Genomic DNA, 15,878 nt, shown 5'->3' with positions numbered 1-15,878 from the left:
CAAAATAATAAAATATTAATGTTCTGCATATTTATTTATTTTTAAGTTTTTAAATTGTTGGAACAGCTAGTGATAATTGTACTTTGGTTTTTCAAATTGTTTTTGATAGTCTTTCATGAGAGATCGATCATCTCTGTCTTCTCTTTTGATTTTGAATTTTTTTTCTTTATTTTAATGTTTAGAGACAAACTGAAAGACTCTGAAGGTAGATACTAAGTTCATGTTTGTTTTTATTTTTGTTCAGTTCTTAGTCTCCGCCTATATATAAGTGCATTCAAAACCAATTAATCAGTTTGATTTGTATTTGAATACCAGCATGTTAAATGCAAATGTAAACGTGTGTGCCTATTCGCATGCTTTCTTATGAGTGCGTGTCTTGTAAAGCATGCACATAAACCCTATGCAATGTAAACAAGTAGTTTTATAGAATTCTACGGCCAAACTTATCTTAAATGTCTGAACAAGTTAAAAATAAAAATGTTAACGAAAACGTGCTTAACTATTATTGTCCGAACATAATGATGAAGGTGATAACCATGCTTGCCCTACTTACAAGATTCACTTATTCATCCCTGCAGAATCTCATGATCGGTGTATTTGACTAAGTAACCTTCACAGTTAAAACTAACTCCGATTTTCTAGATCATAAACACATTTTATGGTAATACTTAAAAGACTGAAAGAGTCAATTGCTTGTATAAATAACTGTGTTTAACAGCGATACTCATATGAATATAATATCGATCTAGTTCGCCTGGCCAGTTAAATATATTGATGAACTCTACATTTAATTGTAATCCAACTATTTAAACTATATTTTCATTTATTTTCATTAATGTCAAAAAACTATATTTTCATTTTATTAACATATGCTTAAACTATAGATGAAGCTGGATACTTTCCCAAGTATGCTTACTTCTGCGATAGAATAATATATACGTATATCTATCTTGACCAACAAGCTGAGATTTAAATGTATCATTGAGAAAATAGTATTAAATTTTAACTTAACATACACGCATATATTTGTCTCTGATCGTGTTCGATATGATTATAAGTATATAAATATATTAACATTGTTAATTTAACAATATCTATATAAAGACCAAATACTAGGTTTATAATTATATCATCTCTTTTCATCTTTTCCGTCTCTAACTTGATTGGATTCCTTCACTTTTGTCCACAGTACAGCCTACAATTTAGCAATCTGAATATTGATTAGGACCACTTTTCTCTTTTTGCGTAATCTTCTCTTTTGATTAGTCTGTATTAGAATTTAGAACATGGTAAAGTTATGATAAAGAGATTTTATTCATTTTATTTCCCTTTATATGTTTAGATTTTGAAACTCATGCATACAAAACAAAAGAATTAAGAAACTGTTAAATAAAGCAAGAGAAAAAAATCTCTCCTGTTGAAGTATCCCGTTAACACGATTTTGAATGTTATTTTAGTCAAACAATTTTTACAAAGAATAAATCTCTCATGTTACAACAGTAGTCACTTTTCACCATTTTTACAGGATTTAAACATCGATCGCGTAATCGTGTTAACATGTAATTCTACTATTTTGCAGATTAAAATGCTCAAATAATAAAATCAAAGAAATTTAAAAACTAATTTCCTCATTCTTGAGTTTATAAAATGAATGGTACATAAAAAACTATTCAAAAGAAAAGAAAAGATAAAAAGGTCCTTATGTTGGCCACTTCGGAATGGTAGCACTCAATATTCATACGACCATTTCTTAACTAATTATTACATAAAATAAGACGAGATATCTTTTAGCTTTAGGTGTTGAAAAAAAGCAGCTTAGGTAATAATCGTAGGACCCTCTAATAAATTTTGTATAAATCAAAATTATATGAAAATGACATTACTCGTATAAATATTTGCACTAAAACCAGAATCCTGATCATATTAAATTATATAATCCAAGAAGTATTGGTAACAATGTATTTACAAACTATATACTTCCTTTGCAAAAAGAGTCTTCACACCTCTGAGAGTTCAGGGGACGATGGTTTGGAAACTACATTAGACAGCCAATCCAACAAAGCAACGTTTACAGCTTCAGGGACTTCGTCATGAGGACAATGCCCTGCTTGTAAGTGCACCAGCGATGACTTCGAGTAAAACGCTTTGATCTTCTCCGCTTTAGCAGGACCAACCCACGGGTCAAGATCACCCCAAAGCAACAGTAGCGGGCAAGTCATCTTACTTAGAACACTGTCCAAAGTGTATCTACTCTGGTTCGTCAAGAACCTTGTCATCAATCTAATAACAGATTAAAACAAACAAAAACAACAGTTAGCTCCCATTATGTATCAAAAACAGAGTTGCTCTGTTTTTCAAAACAGAGTAGCTCTGTTTTTGGTGTGACTGTGTGTACTACCTGTAGTAAACTTCTCCAGCATTTGGGTCTGTTGCAGGTTTTGAGATGGATTCAACGAGGTAGTCATCTACATTAGCAGCGTTTACGTACACCTGCAAATAAGAAAACTTGAGTACCAAGTAACAAACTTTAAAAGAAACCTAACAAAAAAAAAGTCATAAAGACATTACACTCTTTAACACAGATTCGATTCGAGAAGGCTGCTTAGCTTGCCAGAACAAGAACCCAAGAACCACTCGTTGAAAAACCTCTTTGAGCGGCTTAACTATAAACTTGGTTAAAACGGTTTCCTCAGCTTCTTCCTCTTGCTTTCTACTCTCGGATGCAAACTGTCCTGCAGAGTTCAGAAGAGCCACTCCTGTGACTTGCTCTGGTAATCCCACCGCAACCGACAAAGCTGTGAACCCTCCAAGGCTGTTTCCAACCACAACGGTTGGCTCTTTGACAACCTCCTTGATGAAGTCAATAACTTGATCAGTCCAAACCATGGCGTCATACTCTATGAGGGCTTTGTCACTCCATCCGAAACCGAGCAAGTCCAATGCGTACACCTTGTACTTCTTAGCCAGCTCAGGGATGTTATACCTCCAGTGAAAGACAGAAGCACCAAAGCCATGGATAAGAACAAGAGGCAAGCCTTCTCCTTGAACTACATAATGAATCTTGTGACCTCTCCATTCCCAAAAGTTGTATCCTTCTGGCTTAAAAGCTAACCTCTCACCACCTTAAAAGGAATCATCATCCAGTTCATTCAGAGATCATAGCCAAAAGACACAATCTTTTAACTAAAGTTTCGAGATTTAAACCTTGGATTGGCTGAGAAGCAGCTGAAGGAGGAGTGCCCATGACTGAAACTCCAGAAGCAACGATCCCTCTCACTGCAAAGCCCCTTCTGCTGATTTCGCATTTGTTTCCTTTCATTGCAAAGATCGAAACTTTTAATGTGATACAAGCTTAATCTAAGGAGAATTTGATGAAAGGTGCTTACTTGGTCGACGAGTTTGAGCAGGAAAGGTGAGTCTTTTACTTAGTTCTGTCCTAACAGACGGTGTTACAGCACATGAAGCAGACATCGGTTTGATTCACAGAGAGAACAACCTTAAACTATTACCAAGCGGACAATGAGAAGAAACATATGTTTTAAGGATTCTTGAGAGATAAAAAGATGCACCGAGTGTTGTGTGTGTGGGTGAACTTGAGAGAGAGTTGTGGCGACGTCTGAGCCAGACAAGTCGAACCCTATCGACGAAACAGAGTGTTTGTGGTTTAGCAATAAAATGCGGTTATCTCTAATTATTTGTACCGACGGTTCAGTCGTATTTTCTGGTTTAGCAATTAAGACATGTATATATGAAGCAAAGACTTAGATTAAAAAAAAAAAGCAATGGTGTCGCCCAAAATGGTTTAAGTTTCTTTAAATGGATGCAACAGTCAAAATGGTTTCACCTGAATTTCTTCAGATATTTGGAAAACAATAATGATGAGTTGCAGAGTTTCAGACATTATAATTTTATGATACTATTATTGATGGTTGCATTTCCAGGAACAGTGAAGAAGAATGAAGATAACAGAGTCATTGCCTGGCAGAACAAGAGACATGATATCTAGATACAATTTGCCATTGCCTCGACAAAGCATTTGTTATTTTTTTTGCAGTTCAGATTTGGTTTGAAGATTAATTAGAAAATGAACTGAAACAAAAACAAACATGATGATATCTCTCTAACGATTAAAATATAATATTATATAATTAAATTTTCTAATTATTCATAAAACTTTAGGAAAAAGAAACAAAAGCAAAGGTAAAACTTTGGAGATTAATTAGAAGGCTAAATGAACATATTGTGAAAGACAAAGAGGCATGATATTTCTAAGGATCAAAAACATAACATGATATCGATTAGTTTCAACTTATGCAATCATACTTTCATAATCAATCATACAAAAATCTAAGAAAACATTTGTTATTTAAAAGAGTAGAAAATTTAAATTTGATTAGTTTCATATTATATAATTAAATTTTCTAATTATTCATAAAAAGTTAGCAAAAAGAAACAAAAGCCATGGAAAACTTTTAGAGATCAACTAGAAAGCTATATGAACACTATGTGAAAGACAATGCAATCATTCTTTCATGATCAATCATACAAAAATCTAAAAAAACATTTGTTATTTAAAAGAGTAAAAAAAAAGAAACGATTTTTTAAAAATATATTTTTATCTATATAAAACGATTTAGGGAAAAAAATTATGTCTAAATAAAAATAAATTTTATAAAAATTGAACCTGATTGCAAACCAAGAGACTTAAACCATGCAAGCTGAGGAGTGTTTGTTGCGGCGAAGAAAGAGGCTCCGGTGTTGAAAGAAGACGGCATTTTGTTCGCGTTGAGGTAAGGGTTCTATGAATGGAAGATGAAGCCTGTGTGCCAAGTAATCAAAGAATAATAGAAGAAAATCTATAGTGACTGTTGGTTGTAGACATTGTTTGAGAAGAAGGATAAGAGTTTAGTGCTTGGGTGTGTTGTATTTATAGATTAGAGAAATGCAACCGTTACACTTTTTTTGGTATCTGTGTGTTGTATTTAATGAGATATAGCCGTTAATTAATTTAATTATAATAAGTATATAATTAGTTTTACCCAAGAAAAGAGATATAGCCGTTACACTTTTTGATTATAATAGAATTTCCCTTTTTGATATTTCATTTTCAATGTTATTTACTTTTTTTGTGGGTAAATTAAAAAAGAAGAAGAAATTTCCATTTTAATGTTATTTACCATACTCAATACTCATACATCAACCATCTCTGCCCATGTTGAAAGGTGAAGTTTACTTAAAAAAAGAATTGACCATTTTTGTGACTTAATGATTTACAAATTGCATACTATACGTTCCCTATCAAATTACAACTACACTTGCATTAACGGAGGCTCTTTGTGTTTAATGAGTAGAGACATAACCATTACTTTTACCCAAGAAAAGAGAATATAGCCGTTACACTTTTTGATTATAATAGAATTTCCTTTTTTGATATTTCATTTTCAATGTTATTTAAATTTTTTTGTGGGAAAATTAAAGAAGAAGAAATTTCCATTTTTAATGTTATTTACCATACTCATACATCAACCATCTCTGCCCATGTTTAAAACATGTTGAAGTTTACTTAAACAGTTAAAAGAATTGACCATTTTTGTCACAAAAAGATTTACAAATTGCATACTATATTTACTCACAATACGTCCCCTATCAAATTACAACTAAACTCGCGTTAATGGAGGCTCTTTGGATTGGTATCAACACATAGAAACCTAAATCAACATAGAGAGAACCACACAAAAATTTGTAACGTTTCCAAGACTAAGTTAAAAAAAAACAGCCTAACTATGCTTAAGCTCTTTATCTATCTTTTCTTTTTCTTTAGAATGGAGAAACTGAGTCCAAATAGACCAGACTTCTTTGGAGATGGTGTGGTTATTATAGGCTGATCATGATGCATAACTGGAGCAACAACCTGTGAAGTATTTGTAGCAGTTTCTCCTGCTACTTCTTCTTCTTCTTCTTCTTCTTCTTCTTCTCTGTTGAAATCTACTTCTTCAAGAGCTCTAAGCAACTCTGATGCACCCACCTTGGCTTCCTTTGTTCCATTGTTTGATATCAAGAAGAGAGATGGATAAATATCAACTCCTTCCCTCACCACAAGATTGCAATACTCTATCTTCTCCACACAAAGCTGTAAGAGGATGGAGATTGCATTCTCTTGCTCCTCTGGCACATTTGAGTCAAGTAACTCAGCTATTGAAGCTAAACCGCCAGGTGTCTCGGTTATACAAACCCGCCCTTTCTCAGTGTTGCATAAGTTCCTCATAATGATGATTGATTGCTTGCTGAAGACGCTTTGTTGCAAGAATAATGTGAGGTTCTTGACGAAACCTAGAGTTACCATTTCCAGACAAATCTCATTGCTTGAGGAGAGGTTCTTGAGTGTGATCATAGCTTGTTCTTGGAGATGTTCTGGTCCAGACTCAACCATCTTCATAAGGGAAGAAAGAGTTATCTTGGAGAGACTATGCGGCTGGTTAGAGAGAACCTCAAGTACATTGAGAGCTTCTTCAGCTACTAATAACTCAAACCCTAGAAAAACAGATAACGTTTCAAACACGTCTTCTTCCAAAGCCTCTATAGCCCTTCTGTTCCCACTGAGGAAAGTCAACAACAAAGCCAACCCACTCTTTATCGTGTCTCCATTGGTGCCAGCAGCATTCTTCAAGAACGTGACAAGTGGCTCAAGAAACTTACTCGGTGACATAGACTGAAAAGCTCTAGAGTTGTTCTCAAAACGTTTTCTTACATCTTGAATGGTCTTGACCTGAGCCTCCCATGGAAGCTTAGTAAGTTCACTTAAAGGCTCTATCTCCACCTCGCTTTGACTAGAGTCTGTGACTTCAGTTCCTGACTCAGAAGCTATCGTCTGCATTGGCATGAAGTAACCACCCTTTGATGGTGAATCAGTTGAGAAGCTAGAGCTGAAGTCCCTACTCGAGAAGTCAAGATTGTACAGAGAGCTTCCAAAGCTAGCAATGGAGAAGTCAAGATTGTGTGAAGACTTTGTCTGCTTTGTTGTTGGATCTTGAACATGAAGACCGTTCCTGGAGCACCACTTTGATATCTGTTCCTTCATGGCCACGTTAGGCTTCATTGTGAAGTCATCTAGTGTCCTTCTTGTTTTAGGACAAGACTCATTACCTTCATCAAACCATTTCTGAACCCACATCCTCTCAAAGGTGTGGCCTGAGGAGATGATGACAGGATCATGCATGACGGTAAGAGAAAGAGGGCACTTAAAATGCTCAGGAAGTGTACCATTCTGTTCCTCCTCAGAACATCCTGCTTCTGCAGCACTAGCACACACAGAATCATTAAGATGTGTGAAGGAGTTCTCTTTGTGATCTCTCCAGATAATCTTCTCATGCTTCTTTAAAAGACAGAGAAGGTACTTCAGAATCTGTCTCTTGTTCACTTCACACTCGCCTAGTTTTGCAAAAAGAGACTTCAGGGATTTTCTCTCAATCACAATGGCTTCAGGTGTTGAAAGATGGAGCTTCAGTGCTGCATAATGGAAATCTCTAACCTCATCAGAAGAAACAGATGAGGTTGTGCTCCTTTGCATCAGTTCTCTAACAGCTTTCCCAGCTTCTTCTTCAGATGATTCTAGAGCCAACACAGTTGACCTAAGGTCTTGGACTACTTGAGTTATCTGCAAGCAAAACTCTGATAAGTGATTCTTCATTTTTCATATAAAAAGAAAAGACAGAAATATAGTTTGGTACACAAACCTTGGTAGCCAAAACTGTCGGTACCATGCTTCTGATGTCACTTAAGCTTTGCTCTAATAACTTTTTGGCTCTACAACCTCTTGAGAGTATAGCTTCTCCTGTTACTGCCTGAAGATTGAAGCAACATATTAGGATTCACTGCTTTGAAATAATGCACATTTGCAAAGACATTTATTTTTTTTTTGCAAATAAATTTATTTTTTCTTTTTAACTTTTCAACCAAATTTTTTTTTTTTTGCAAAGAAAATTAGCTTAAGATAATGTGAGAGGAACAAACCATGTAGAGTTTGCTGGATTCACTGCAGTATTGAAGAAGCAGCTTAGCTTTCTCCAAAGCTTTGTTGATCAAGCATAGAGTCTGTATCCCTGTGGAGGATCCTGGTCTAGCATCTTCTATATCAGGAAAGATTCTCATGACCCTATCAACTAAGTTCTTTAACTCTAAGCACATGGAAGAGTGCATCTGAAACAAAGCAAGACCAAAAATGTTATTACAGGCAAAGAAAAAAAACAATGAAAGAGATTCTTGCAACCAACCTTGTAGGAATGAGGCAACTTCTCTATCCGCTGAGTGATATTAATTCCCATCTAAACAAGAAGTTTCTCAATTCTGAAAGTTTGATAAACATATAAAGATGAAAAATATTTTGAATCTTTGGAGAAAAATGAAAAAATGATATGAGAGTGGCCTCTTAGGGAAGAGAAGAGAGAAAAGAAACAGAAACTACGAGTGTTAAAGTGACAGCTTCTGGTGAATGACGGCAGAGTTTAAATCGTTGAGCTTTCAAATTAAAATAGGAGAAACAATAATTGGGCTGTGACTGATTCTACGTGACCGCGTTTAGGTCCAAAAGGGGAGATTGTTTAACATCGTGAGAGTGCCGTGTCAAGCGCAGACTAAATTGAAAGGACGAGGTCTTAGTGCTCGTAATAGTCAGGTCAACCCATGCAACACACACTTTTATATATTTTGTAGTGATTTACATAACTTTTTGTTGTTTTTTTTCTTTTTACCCTATAGAATAGGAAACTTCTGATAGAGATTGATGATAGTGATGTAACTAATATTGGTTTATTTCTAGTGCTATTGATATATTAATGGTGTCTAATGGTGTTTTAAGTAAATCTTGGTCATCTTTTACCTTACTATTTCATGGTGGATACACTATCAATCTATGATGTCATCTATGATGTCAAATGCACCTTTGTTTGTCAAATGTCAATATGCGCATAAAACAAACTCTTTTTCAACATTACCTATTCAATTTTTTTTTATTTTTTGGAAAATACCTATTCAAATTGCGTTAATGCTTTTTATTGCGAATTAATAGATAAGTATTGTTAATTGTCAATATATAAGTATTACGTTCAAGTTGGGCACTTTTTTTTTGGGTTTATTGGATCGCATCATACATTTTTGTATTTGTTTGCATCATACAATCTTGTCAAAATGGAAAAAAAACAAAACATATTATCACTACAGTATTGGGACCCCGGGTGGCTCCATGCAAAAAAAAAAAGATCTACACTATCACCAAAAGATGTTTGAAAATCACCCATAATTTAGTAAAGCTACACCATTTAGATATTTTTAGTCACCAGTGAATAAACTATACATACTGTAAAATATCATTACAAACAAGACGTACTAATAATGTCGCTTTAATATTTTGCTTTCAAAGAAAAAAATACGAAATATTTTTTGGTGTACTTTTAATTTGCGACCAAAATTACACTTACAAGTTTGAAGTCAATCGAAATTTATGAAAATTTAGTGTGTTTCTTTTTTTAAAAAGATAGTGTGATCAATTACGCCTTAGACCATCAATTATGCCCTTACGAAGAGATTAAAAAATTGAAAACATAGAAGAGTGTGGATAATCCCATCACGTTCGATTAGTGAGATAGAATACTTTCTTATGGCCACAACCTTCGAAACGCAAATTATTGTGACTTTGTTCGTCGCATTCCGTTGACTGGTCTACCTTTTATTCTTCCTCCACCTGCTAAATGCCAAAGTGTAATTTGAGATATTTTTTTTCTAAATGAAGTTGTAGGTGATGAATAATAGCATGTTAATTTATGATAATCTCCTTATACTAGTATAGGAAGTTAGTAACCTAAATTTTTACAAAAAAAAGTTAGTAACCTAAAGCTGAATAAATTATAATAATAATGTAGAAAAATGATTCAAGTACTGAAATGTCAAAGACTGTTATCTTCGGTTTATATATAGAGTTACTTGGGTTGATGATAGATGATTTGCCCATAGTGTAAAATATTGTCAGTAGTTGGTAGTAGATATCATGAGCTTATAATGATGGTGTCTTTCTTTTAAAAGTTTTCCAAAAAATGATGGGTGTTTATTGTTTTAAATTTGATAAGGTGTGTCGTAATATAGACACAACAATATCTCGGTGTGAATGCATTACATGGTTCTTATTGGCCAAATCAAGAAGAAGAATTCGTTTTCTGATGTAACATCTTGTGAGCTTAGGCTAAGTCTCTAACCTAAAGTCTGAATTAGTTTTTAAGAAAATATATATTATCTGGATTTTACGAATCACAAAATAGTTAATATGGTAGAGAAGGGTTATTATCCAGTTTATTAATATACCTTTGTAGCAAAGAATCAAAGATCCTGTTTATTAATTTCGACGAATAAAACAGAAGAACGCTAAGCTAGTTATGGAAATTTTAGGTCTAGTCAACTATTTGGTATAACTATATATATTGTTCTCCCAAAGCGTATAATATGATCGGCTCCACCTACTCATTGACAAGCGACAACTACTCTCAGCCTCACAACAAAAGATGGTTTAATTCATTTCCAATTGCTTTAGATAATATTATATCGACTTAACTTTTGGGATGTTTTTTCGCTCGTATGATAATTAAGTTCGGTTATTTTGTAGGTTTTGGTTTAGGTATGGCACACAGTAAGAGTTGGTCGTATAGCTTTATAGGTTAGATTTTTGTTTTTTTTTTCTGGTCAATTGTCTATAGATAGGTTATATGAAAGTACATTTTAACGCGCAAGCGTCTTTTCTAGAACAGTTTTAAGCATTTATATTTTATTTGTAAATCGTAATGACTATTAGTCTGTTACCATGCATTAGGTACGTATAAGAAAAAATTACAACGTAAACTAGTATACAATTTGCTCTTTTCAAAAGAAAAAGTATACAATAAGCACAGAGAAGGAAGAGGTAGACACTGCTGTTAGTAAAAGGAACGGAAGAGATAGACTAATGGGCTTATTTAACAGTGTCCAACTTGATAATGAATGGACCTCAAGCCCAATATAGTATTAGATTCTGAATAAGTTAAGCACGTAGTGATAATGCCATGAATTGAAAGTTGGATGATCCTATAAATTTTCCTAAATGCAATGACGTTGGCAGATTTTGACAAAAATTCATCGATTTTTCTTTAGCCATCTTCAGAAGTTGGATTGAGCCCATGCTTGATACTGACCTCATCGCTATATATGAGATGAGATTTTTCTTCCAGATAATGTTAGGTTTTCTCGAACCCTTAGACGATCTCATGTTTCTCTCTTGTAACACTTATGTCATCTCATCCCACACGTATTTGAATTATATATGTAAAGAAAAGTAATAAGAAAAGTTATTTGACAAGTATACTAATCGGCTAATCTAACTGAATAAGATTGGTTTTTTTAGGTTTATCAAAAAACAAAGATTGTTTTTTTTTACGAATAATGCAGTCATACTATCATACTTTTCACACTGTAATCAGTTCAAGAACTTTATTTCACCAATGCTAATCTCAAAAATCGTAAGATTCCGCTACAAAACAACTTGAAATTTCGTTTATCTTGATTTTAATGTATTATAAATTTATAATATTGATGGCTTTTAGTTTACTAACAATATTGCAGCCAAACTAGTCCTCTCCGGACAGTTACATGCTGGCAAATTGAATGATTTTATAATTGCGTTTTTATCTGAGACCAAAGTTAAGGTTCTGATTTTTAAGATGATATGATGACATCAAAATATTTGGATTCAGGAACATATGTGGTATAATAAACTAATAGAAATTCCGTTTGCACTTAATTTTGTGCCTTCATATATTATAATGCCACCATGAGATTTCTCTATATTTAACCCAAGATGGAGTAAAAATACAAAAATCATCTCAGAACCAAAGAAATGTTAGATGGAGGTCTTACAATGAAGCATCTTCGAACGTCAAATGTAGCCCATTTCAAAAGGGATCAGCTGGTAAGATCATAATATAATCAAATAAAGAAGTAAGAGAATTTGTCAGCACCCTCCACACTTAATTAGACTACGACAATTTTTTTTCTTCCTAAACTGTAAATATCATTAACTAAATGAACAGTTTATCTTTTATAAGAGAAAGATTTTTACATACATTTTTCTTAGCAAAAATTGACTAAAACAAGAAATGGGGTAGTTGATCAATGAAATTTGAGATAGAACTAACTTAGATTATGGTGAGCTAAAACATGTGCAGACTAACCAGCTCAACCACATTTAAGTTCTTAAGTCCACAAAATCATGGTCATCAAAGCCCGCTCATATAAGACTTGATCTACCATAACATGACCAAATCATATCAGAGGAGTCATACTCTCAACAGATTTTGAGCACAAAGTTGCCTACACAATTAAAGACCAGACCAAACAATGCATAGAAAAGAGCTGAATTCAAGCATTTTCTTTTAAAAGCAGAAATTGTTAGCCGGCGTTCATAATGGAAGAGTAACTAATATGAGTGCTTGCTTACCTCAAGCAATGAAGCGTAAAAATGACGGTACGGATCAAAATGAAAGAGCCCAAAATAATATTCCAAGAGGACAAGTTGTTGAGTGGGCAAGTGAAGTTGAAAGGAGGATGAGTATCATCCAAAAAGAATGTTTTATTACAAACCTTAGAAAGAATACTACAAGGAAGATATTATATGAAAAAGTTGGAGAAGGATACAGTCCATATCTTAATATTTTGTTACTACTATAGCTTATGACAATAATAGATTTAAGAAAAAAAAATAGATGACAAACAATAATAATAATATGGATACATACAATTAAAAACATAGTGAGTGGAGGAATAAGAGAAGTTAAACAATGTCCAAAACAAAGGAGCAGAAGATGCGTTAAGGCGCATATGTCGTCGCTAATATTCATCGATGAGATCTTCTCAAGATTTGGAATTTGTCCACTTGTACTACTACCCAAATGTTAAATATATAAACAAGAACACCTGAGTATCTTCGAAAAGGTTCTCATCAACCATTCTCGTGGTTAAAAGCATGACTTCCGTTAGTAATATTTCCTCTATATATTGAAATATAAGACAATAAAAAGTTGAAATCTTTTGATGAAGAAACTGCAAGTAAATTGCGTTGATGTGTGTGGTGAATGTTATATTCTAACTTACTTTTTTACAGAATTGTTTTAAACACTTTCTCATTTTTTGGTCAACATGTAAACACTTTCTTAAAACCAATTTATTATGGTTTAGAAAATATATTTTTATATATGGAAAAAGGAAAAAGCTATTTCGTTCTACATCCAGCATCCATGCTCAAACGCATTAAATTCTTACAAAAAGAGTGGTCTGCAAGAAAAGCAGTTGCTCAAGTTTACTTAGGTTTAAAAATCAACCAATCTTTTTTATCCCGTTATTAGTAAAGAAGGGCAAAGCAAGTATTCTGGCAAAGCAAGTATTCTTAGAATAAAAAGATTAATATATATCTGGTACGATGACTGAAGCACTCAAGAAGGCTAAAGACTCAAAGCTTCAAAGTCTCCAAATACTTTCGGACTCCCAAGTCCTTGTTTTGGCCCTGCGTGAAGGGCGGGATATGAATGAGATCGCGGGTGTCCTCCAAGACATTAGAAACCTTGCCACTCTCTTCTGTCCAATCTCATTTACTTTTGTACCTCGACTAGAAAATTTGCAGGCTGATGCTTTAGCAAGCTCAGGTCTTAACCGTCTTCTTGTTGAAACTTGAACATCTTTAAATTATAATGCAAGTAGTAGTTTGACAAAAAAAAATATCTGGTACGATGACGATATCAATATAGCCGAACCTAATTCTTATGGTTTTCAAAGAATGTTATCGTGGTCAGGGTCGAAGAAGAAGATGTTTTAGACGACTTTTTTTTTTTTTGGCAACAAAACGACTAATCTCTCATTATTAAGCCAAAACACTTTTTAATTAGTATTATATTGCACTCTGATATATGTCTTCTCATTGGAGGAATCTAATTTAAAGCTAAAAGCTATTTGAGAGTTGAGAGCATAAGACATATATGTATGTATGTATGTATAAAGGGTTTGATGTTCACTACTCATTTACTGAGGCCTGCACGGGTTTATGTCTTTCTCAACAGATGCTCCCCACGAGCCAATATGTAATAGTATAACTCACATGATTACTTTACCAAATTTGTTATAAGAGCCATGAGACGAATCCGTGAAAGAAGTGCGATGGTGTTTCTTTTATGACTATATTGAAAAGACATATCACTATACAGCCACACCAATGAACGCGTAGAGAACCTATCAATCATACAAACAAAAAAATCAATCAAAATGGATGGAAATCACAAGAAAGCATCAAACATAATCTAACAATCTCATGTGTTTAAAATAAGCATCGGATGCTACAATCTAATAGTGTTAGATCACATCAAAAGCCTTAAAGAGGTATTAAGCATGGTTACTGCATTAGTCTCTACTGTACGGCTTGTAGCCTCTTATATTTTTTCTTTACTGTAAACAAAGGAGGAAGGAAGCCTCTTATATTTTTTTCTATTGCATGGGCAAGGAATCTCAGATTTCATTGGATTGTTTCACATCTCAGATTTCATTGGATTGTTTCACAATTGTGTACCTTCTCTAAGACTTTATGTGGTTGCTAAAAAAAATAGTCACTCTTCAAAGTATATATTCGTCCAACTGGATTAACCCCACAACGTGCTTTTTTCTTCCTATATATAAGGAGCTTCTCACTCTCTCAAGTAACCAAATCAACTCATACATACATCTTTCTTCTTTTACTCCCTCCAAAGAAACCAGATTTCCATTTTCAAAACACTCTTTTCGATCTTTTACTAAATGGCTTCCAACTCCATGAGTTCTAACACTTCTTGGACGCGTAAGGAGAACAAACTATTTGAAAGGGCTTTGGCTATATATGAGCAGGACACTCCTGACCGATGGCATAACGTTGCTAGAGCAGTTGGTGGGAAATCGGCTGAAGAAGTAAGGAGACACTACGAGCTCCTCGTAAGGGATGTCAATGACATTGAGTCAGGGCGTTATCCGCATCCTACTTACCGTTCAAATGGAAACTGAAAGCATTTAAGCTACTCAAAAAGGTGCGGATCACAACTATTAATATGCATGATATTATTATCTTAAAGAGTAGACATGCAATATATATTTTCTTATGTTTCTATCTTATTCCACTGCCTACTTAGATCTGCTTATTCAAACCAATCATACAATAAAAGGAAAAGAAAATATATCTTAATGATCTAATGGTAAACACCACTGTTTGTTTGTTTCCCATTTCTATAAACTGTCCCAACTTCTGAAAGTGGAGACAAGAAGCAAATCTAGTAATAAAGCTCGTTTAATTTGTCTAGTTATTGAAATTGATCACTAGGACATTATCTCCATGCTTGTTACTATTATATTCATAAGAATACATTCCTTGAAAACTTTTTTTGCCTTTTAGCAAAATAAATAAATAAATAAAATTCAAAGTCACAACTGATGATACGTGATAACATGTCCCATGTCTCTTGTCTTTACCGTTTCAAAAATCTCCATTGCCACATAACGTAAGTTATGTAACATGGTTGTCAAGATCCTTCCGTAATTTTAATATGAGAAATATCTACCTCTTTTTAGTCTTTAACTTCTAATTTCATCTGGATTTTATATATTTATTGCAGGTTCCTCTGAAACCAACATGATTCGAAAACCAGAAACAAACAGAGAGGATCTAAACAAAGATATATCAAATGTATTTACGTCTATTGTGTTATATGTATACGACTATGTAAGAATTTTATGCTTTCATGCTAATATTAATGAATCAACGTGAGTTTCACATGAACCAACTCGTTCGTTGGAAC

General features: G+C 33.8%; 3 protein-coding genes across 4 annotated transcripts; 1 reads left to right on the top strand and 2 right to left on the bottom strand.

Moving 5' to 3' along the window:
• Positions 1-1,879: 1,879 nt before the first annotated feature.
• Positions 1,880-4,891, bottom strand: LOC103867579 (pheophytinase, chloroplastic). Of its 2 annotated transcripts, XM_009145689.3 has the most exons (6): positions 4,685-4,891; positions 3,387-3,637; positions 3,205-3,312; positions 2,569-3,122; positions 2,399-2,490; positions 1,880-2,280 (listed from the first exon to the last, which is right to left on the bottom strand). In XM_009145689.3, the coding sequence occupies exons 2-6, from the start codon at positions 3,469-3,471 to the stop codon at positions 1,998-2,000; spliced, it is 1,122 nt and encodes a 373-aa protein (XP_009143937.1). In that variant the 5' UTR covers positions 3,472-3,637; positions 4,685-4,891; the 3' UTR covers positions 1,880-1,997. The 2 variants fall into 2 exon arrangements, with proteins under 2 accessions (XP_009143937.1, XP_033146397.1); XM_033290506.1 differs by lacking the exon at positions 4,685-4,891 and having other exon boundaries at positions 3,387-4,125.
• Positions 4,892-5,571: 680 nt separating this feature from the next.
• On the bottom strand, positions 5,572-13,555 carry LOC103867481 (U-box domain-containing protein 5). Its single transcript, XM_009145588.2, has 4 exons — positions 8,271-13,555; positions 8,011-8,196; positions 7,734-7,841; positions 5,572-7,654 (listed from the first exon to the last, which is right to left on the bottom strand). The coding sequence occupies exons 1-4, from the start codon at positions 8,319-8,321 to the stop codon at positions 5,801-5,803; spliced, it is 2,199 nt and encodes a 732-aa protein (XP_009143836.1). The 5' UTR covers positions 8,322-13,555; the 3' UTR covers positions 5,572-5,800.
• A 1,228-nt stretch (positions 13,556-14,783) lies between these two features.
• On the top strand, positions 14,784-15,859 carry LOC103867386 (protein RADIALIS-like 3). Its single transcript, XM_009145490.3, has 2 exons — positions 14,784-15,113; positions 15,696-15,859. The coding sequence occupies exon 1, from the start codon at positions 14,851-14,853 to the stop codon at positions 15,088-15,090; it is 240 nt and encodes a 79-aa protein (XP_009143738.1). The 5' UTR covers positions 14,784-14,850; the 3' UTR covers positions 15,091-15,113; positions 15,696-15,859.
• The last annotated feature ends 19 nt before the right edge of the window (positions 15,860-15,878 follow it).

The sequence above is a fragment of the Brassica rapa genome, chromosome A01, assembly GCF_000309985.2.
Source record: "Brassica rapa cultivar Chiifu-401-42 chromosome A01, CAAS_Brap_v3.01, whole genome shotgun sequence".
NCBI lineage: Eukaryota > Viridiplantae > Streptophyta > Magnoliopsida > Brassicales > Brassicaceae > Brassica > Brassica rapa.
Note: the sequence above shows the minus strand (reverse complement) of the source record. Positions and strands in the feature narration are given on the sequence as shown.

What these genes read in the sequence shown, in the direction of transcription:
- LOC103867579 (XM_009145689.3), bottom strand. Translation starts at nt 3,471, where the DNA reads ATGTCTGCTTCATGTGCTGTAACACCGTCTGTTAGGACAGAACTAAGT. An exon ending in TGCTCAAACTCGTCGACCAA is followed by an intron (nt 3,313 to 3,386) that starts GTAAGCACCTTT and finishes TTGCAATGAAAG; the next exon opens with GAAACAAATGCGAAATCAGC. An exon ending in GCTGGAGAAGTTTACTACAG is followed by an intron (nt 2,281 to 2,398) that starts GTAGTACACACA and finishes ATCTGTTATTAG; the next exon opens with ATTGATGACAAGGTTCTTGA.
- LOC103867481 (XM_009145588.2), bottom strand. Translation starts at nt 8,321, where the DNA reads ATGGGAATTAATATCACTCAGCGGATAGAGAAGTTGCCTCATTCCTAC. An exon ending in AGTTGCCTCATTCCTACAAG is followed by an intron (nt 8,197 to 8,270) that starts GTTGGTTGCAAG and finishes GCTTTGTTTCAG; the next exon opens with ATGCACTCTTCCATGTGCTT. An exon ending in CGACAGTTTTGGCTACCAAG is followed by an intron (nt 7,655 to 7,733) that starts GTTTGTGTACCA and finishes TTTTGCTTGCAG; the next exon opens with ATAACTCAAGTAGTCCAAGA.
- LOC103867386 (XM_009145490.3), top strand. Translation starts at nt 14,851, where the DNA reads ATGGCTTCCAACTCCATGAGTTCTAACACTTCTTGGACGCGTAAGGAG.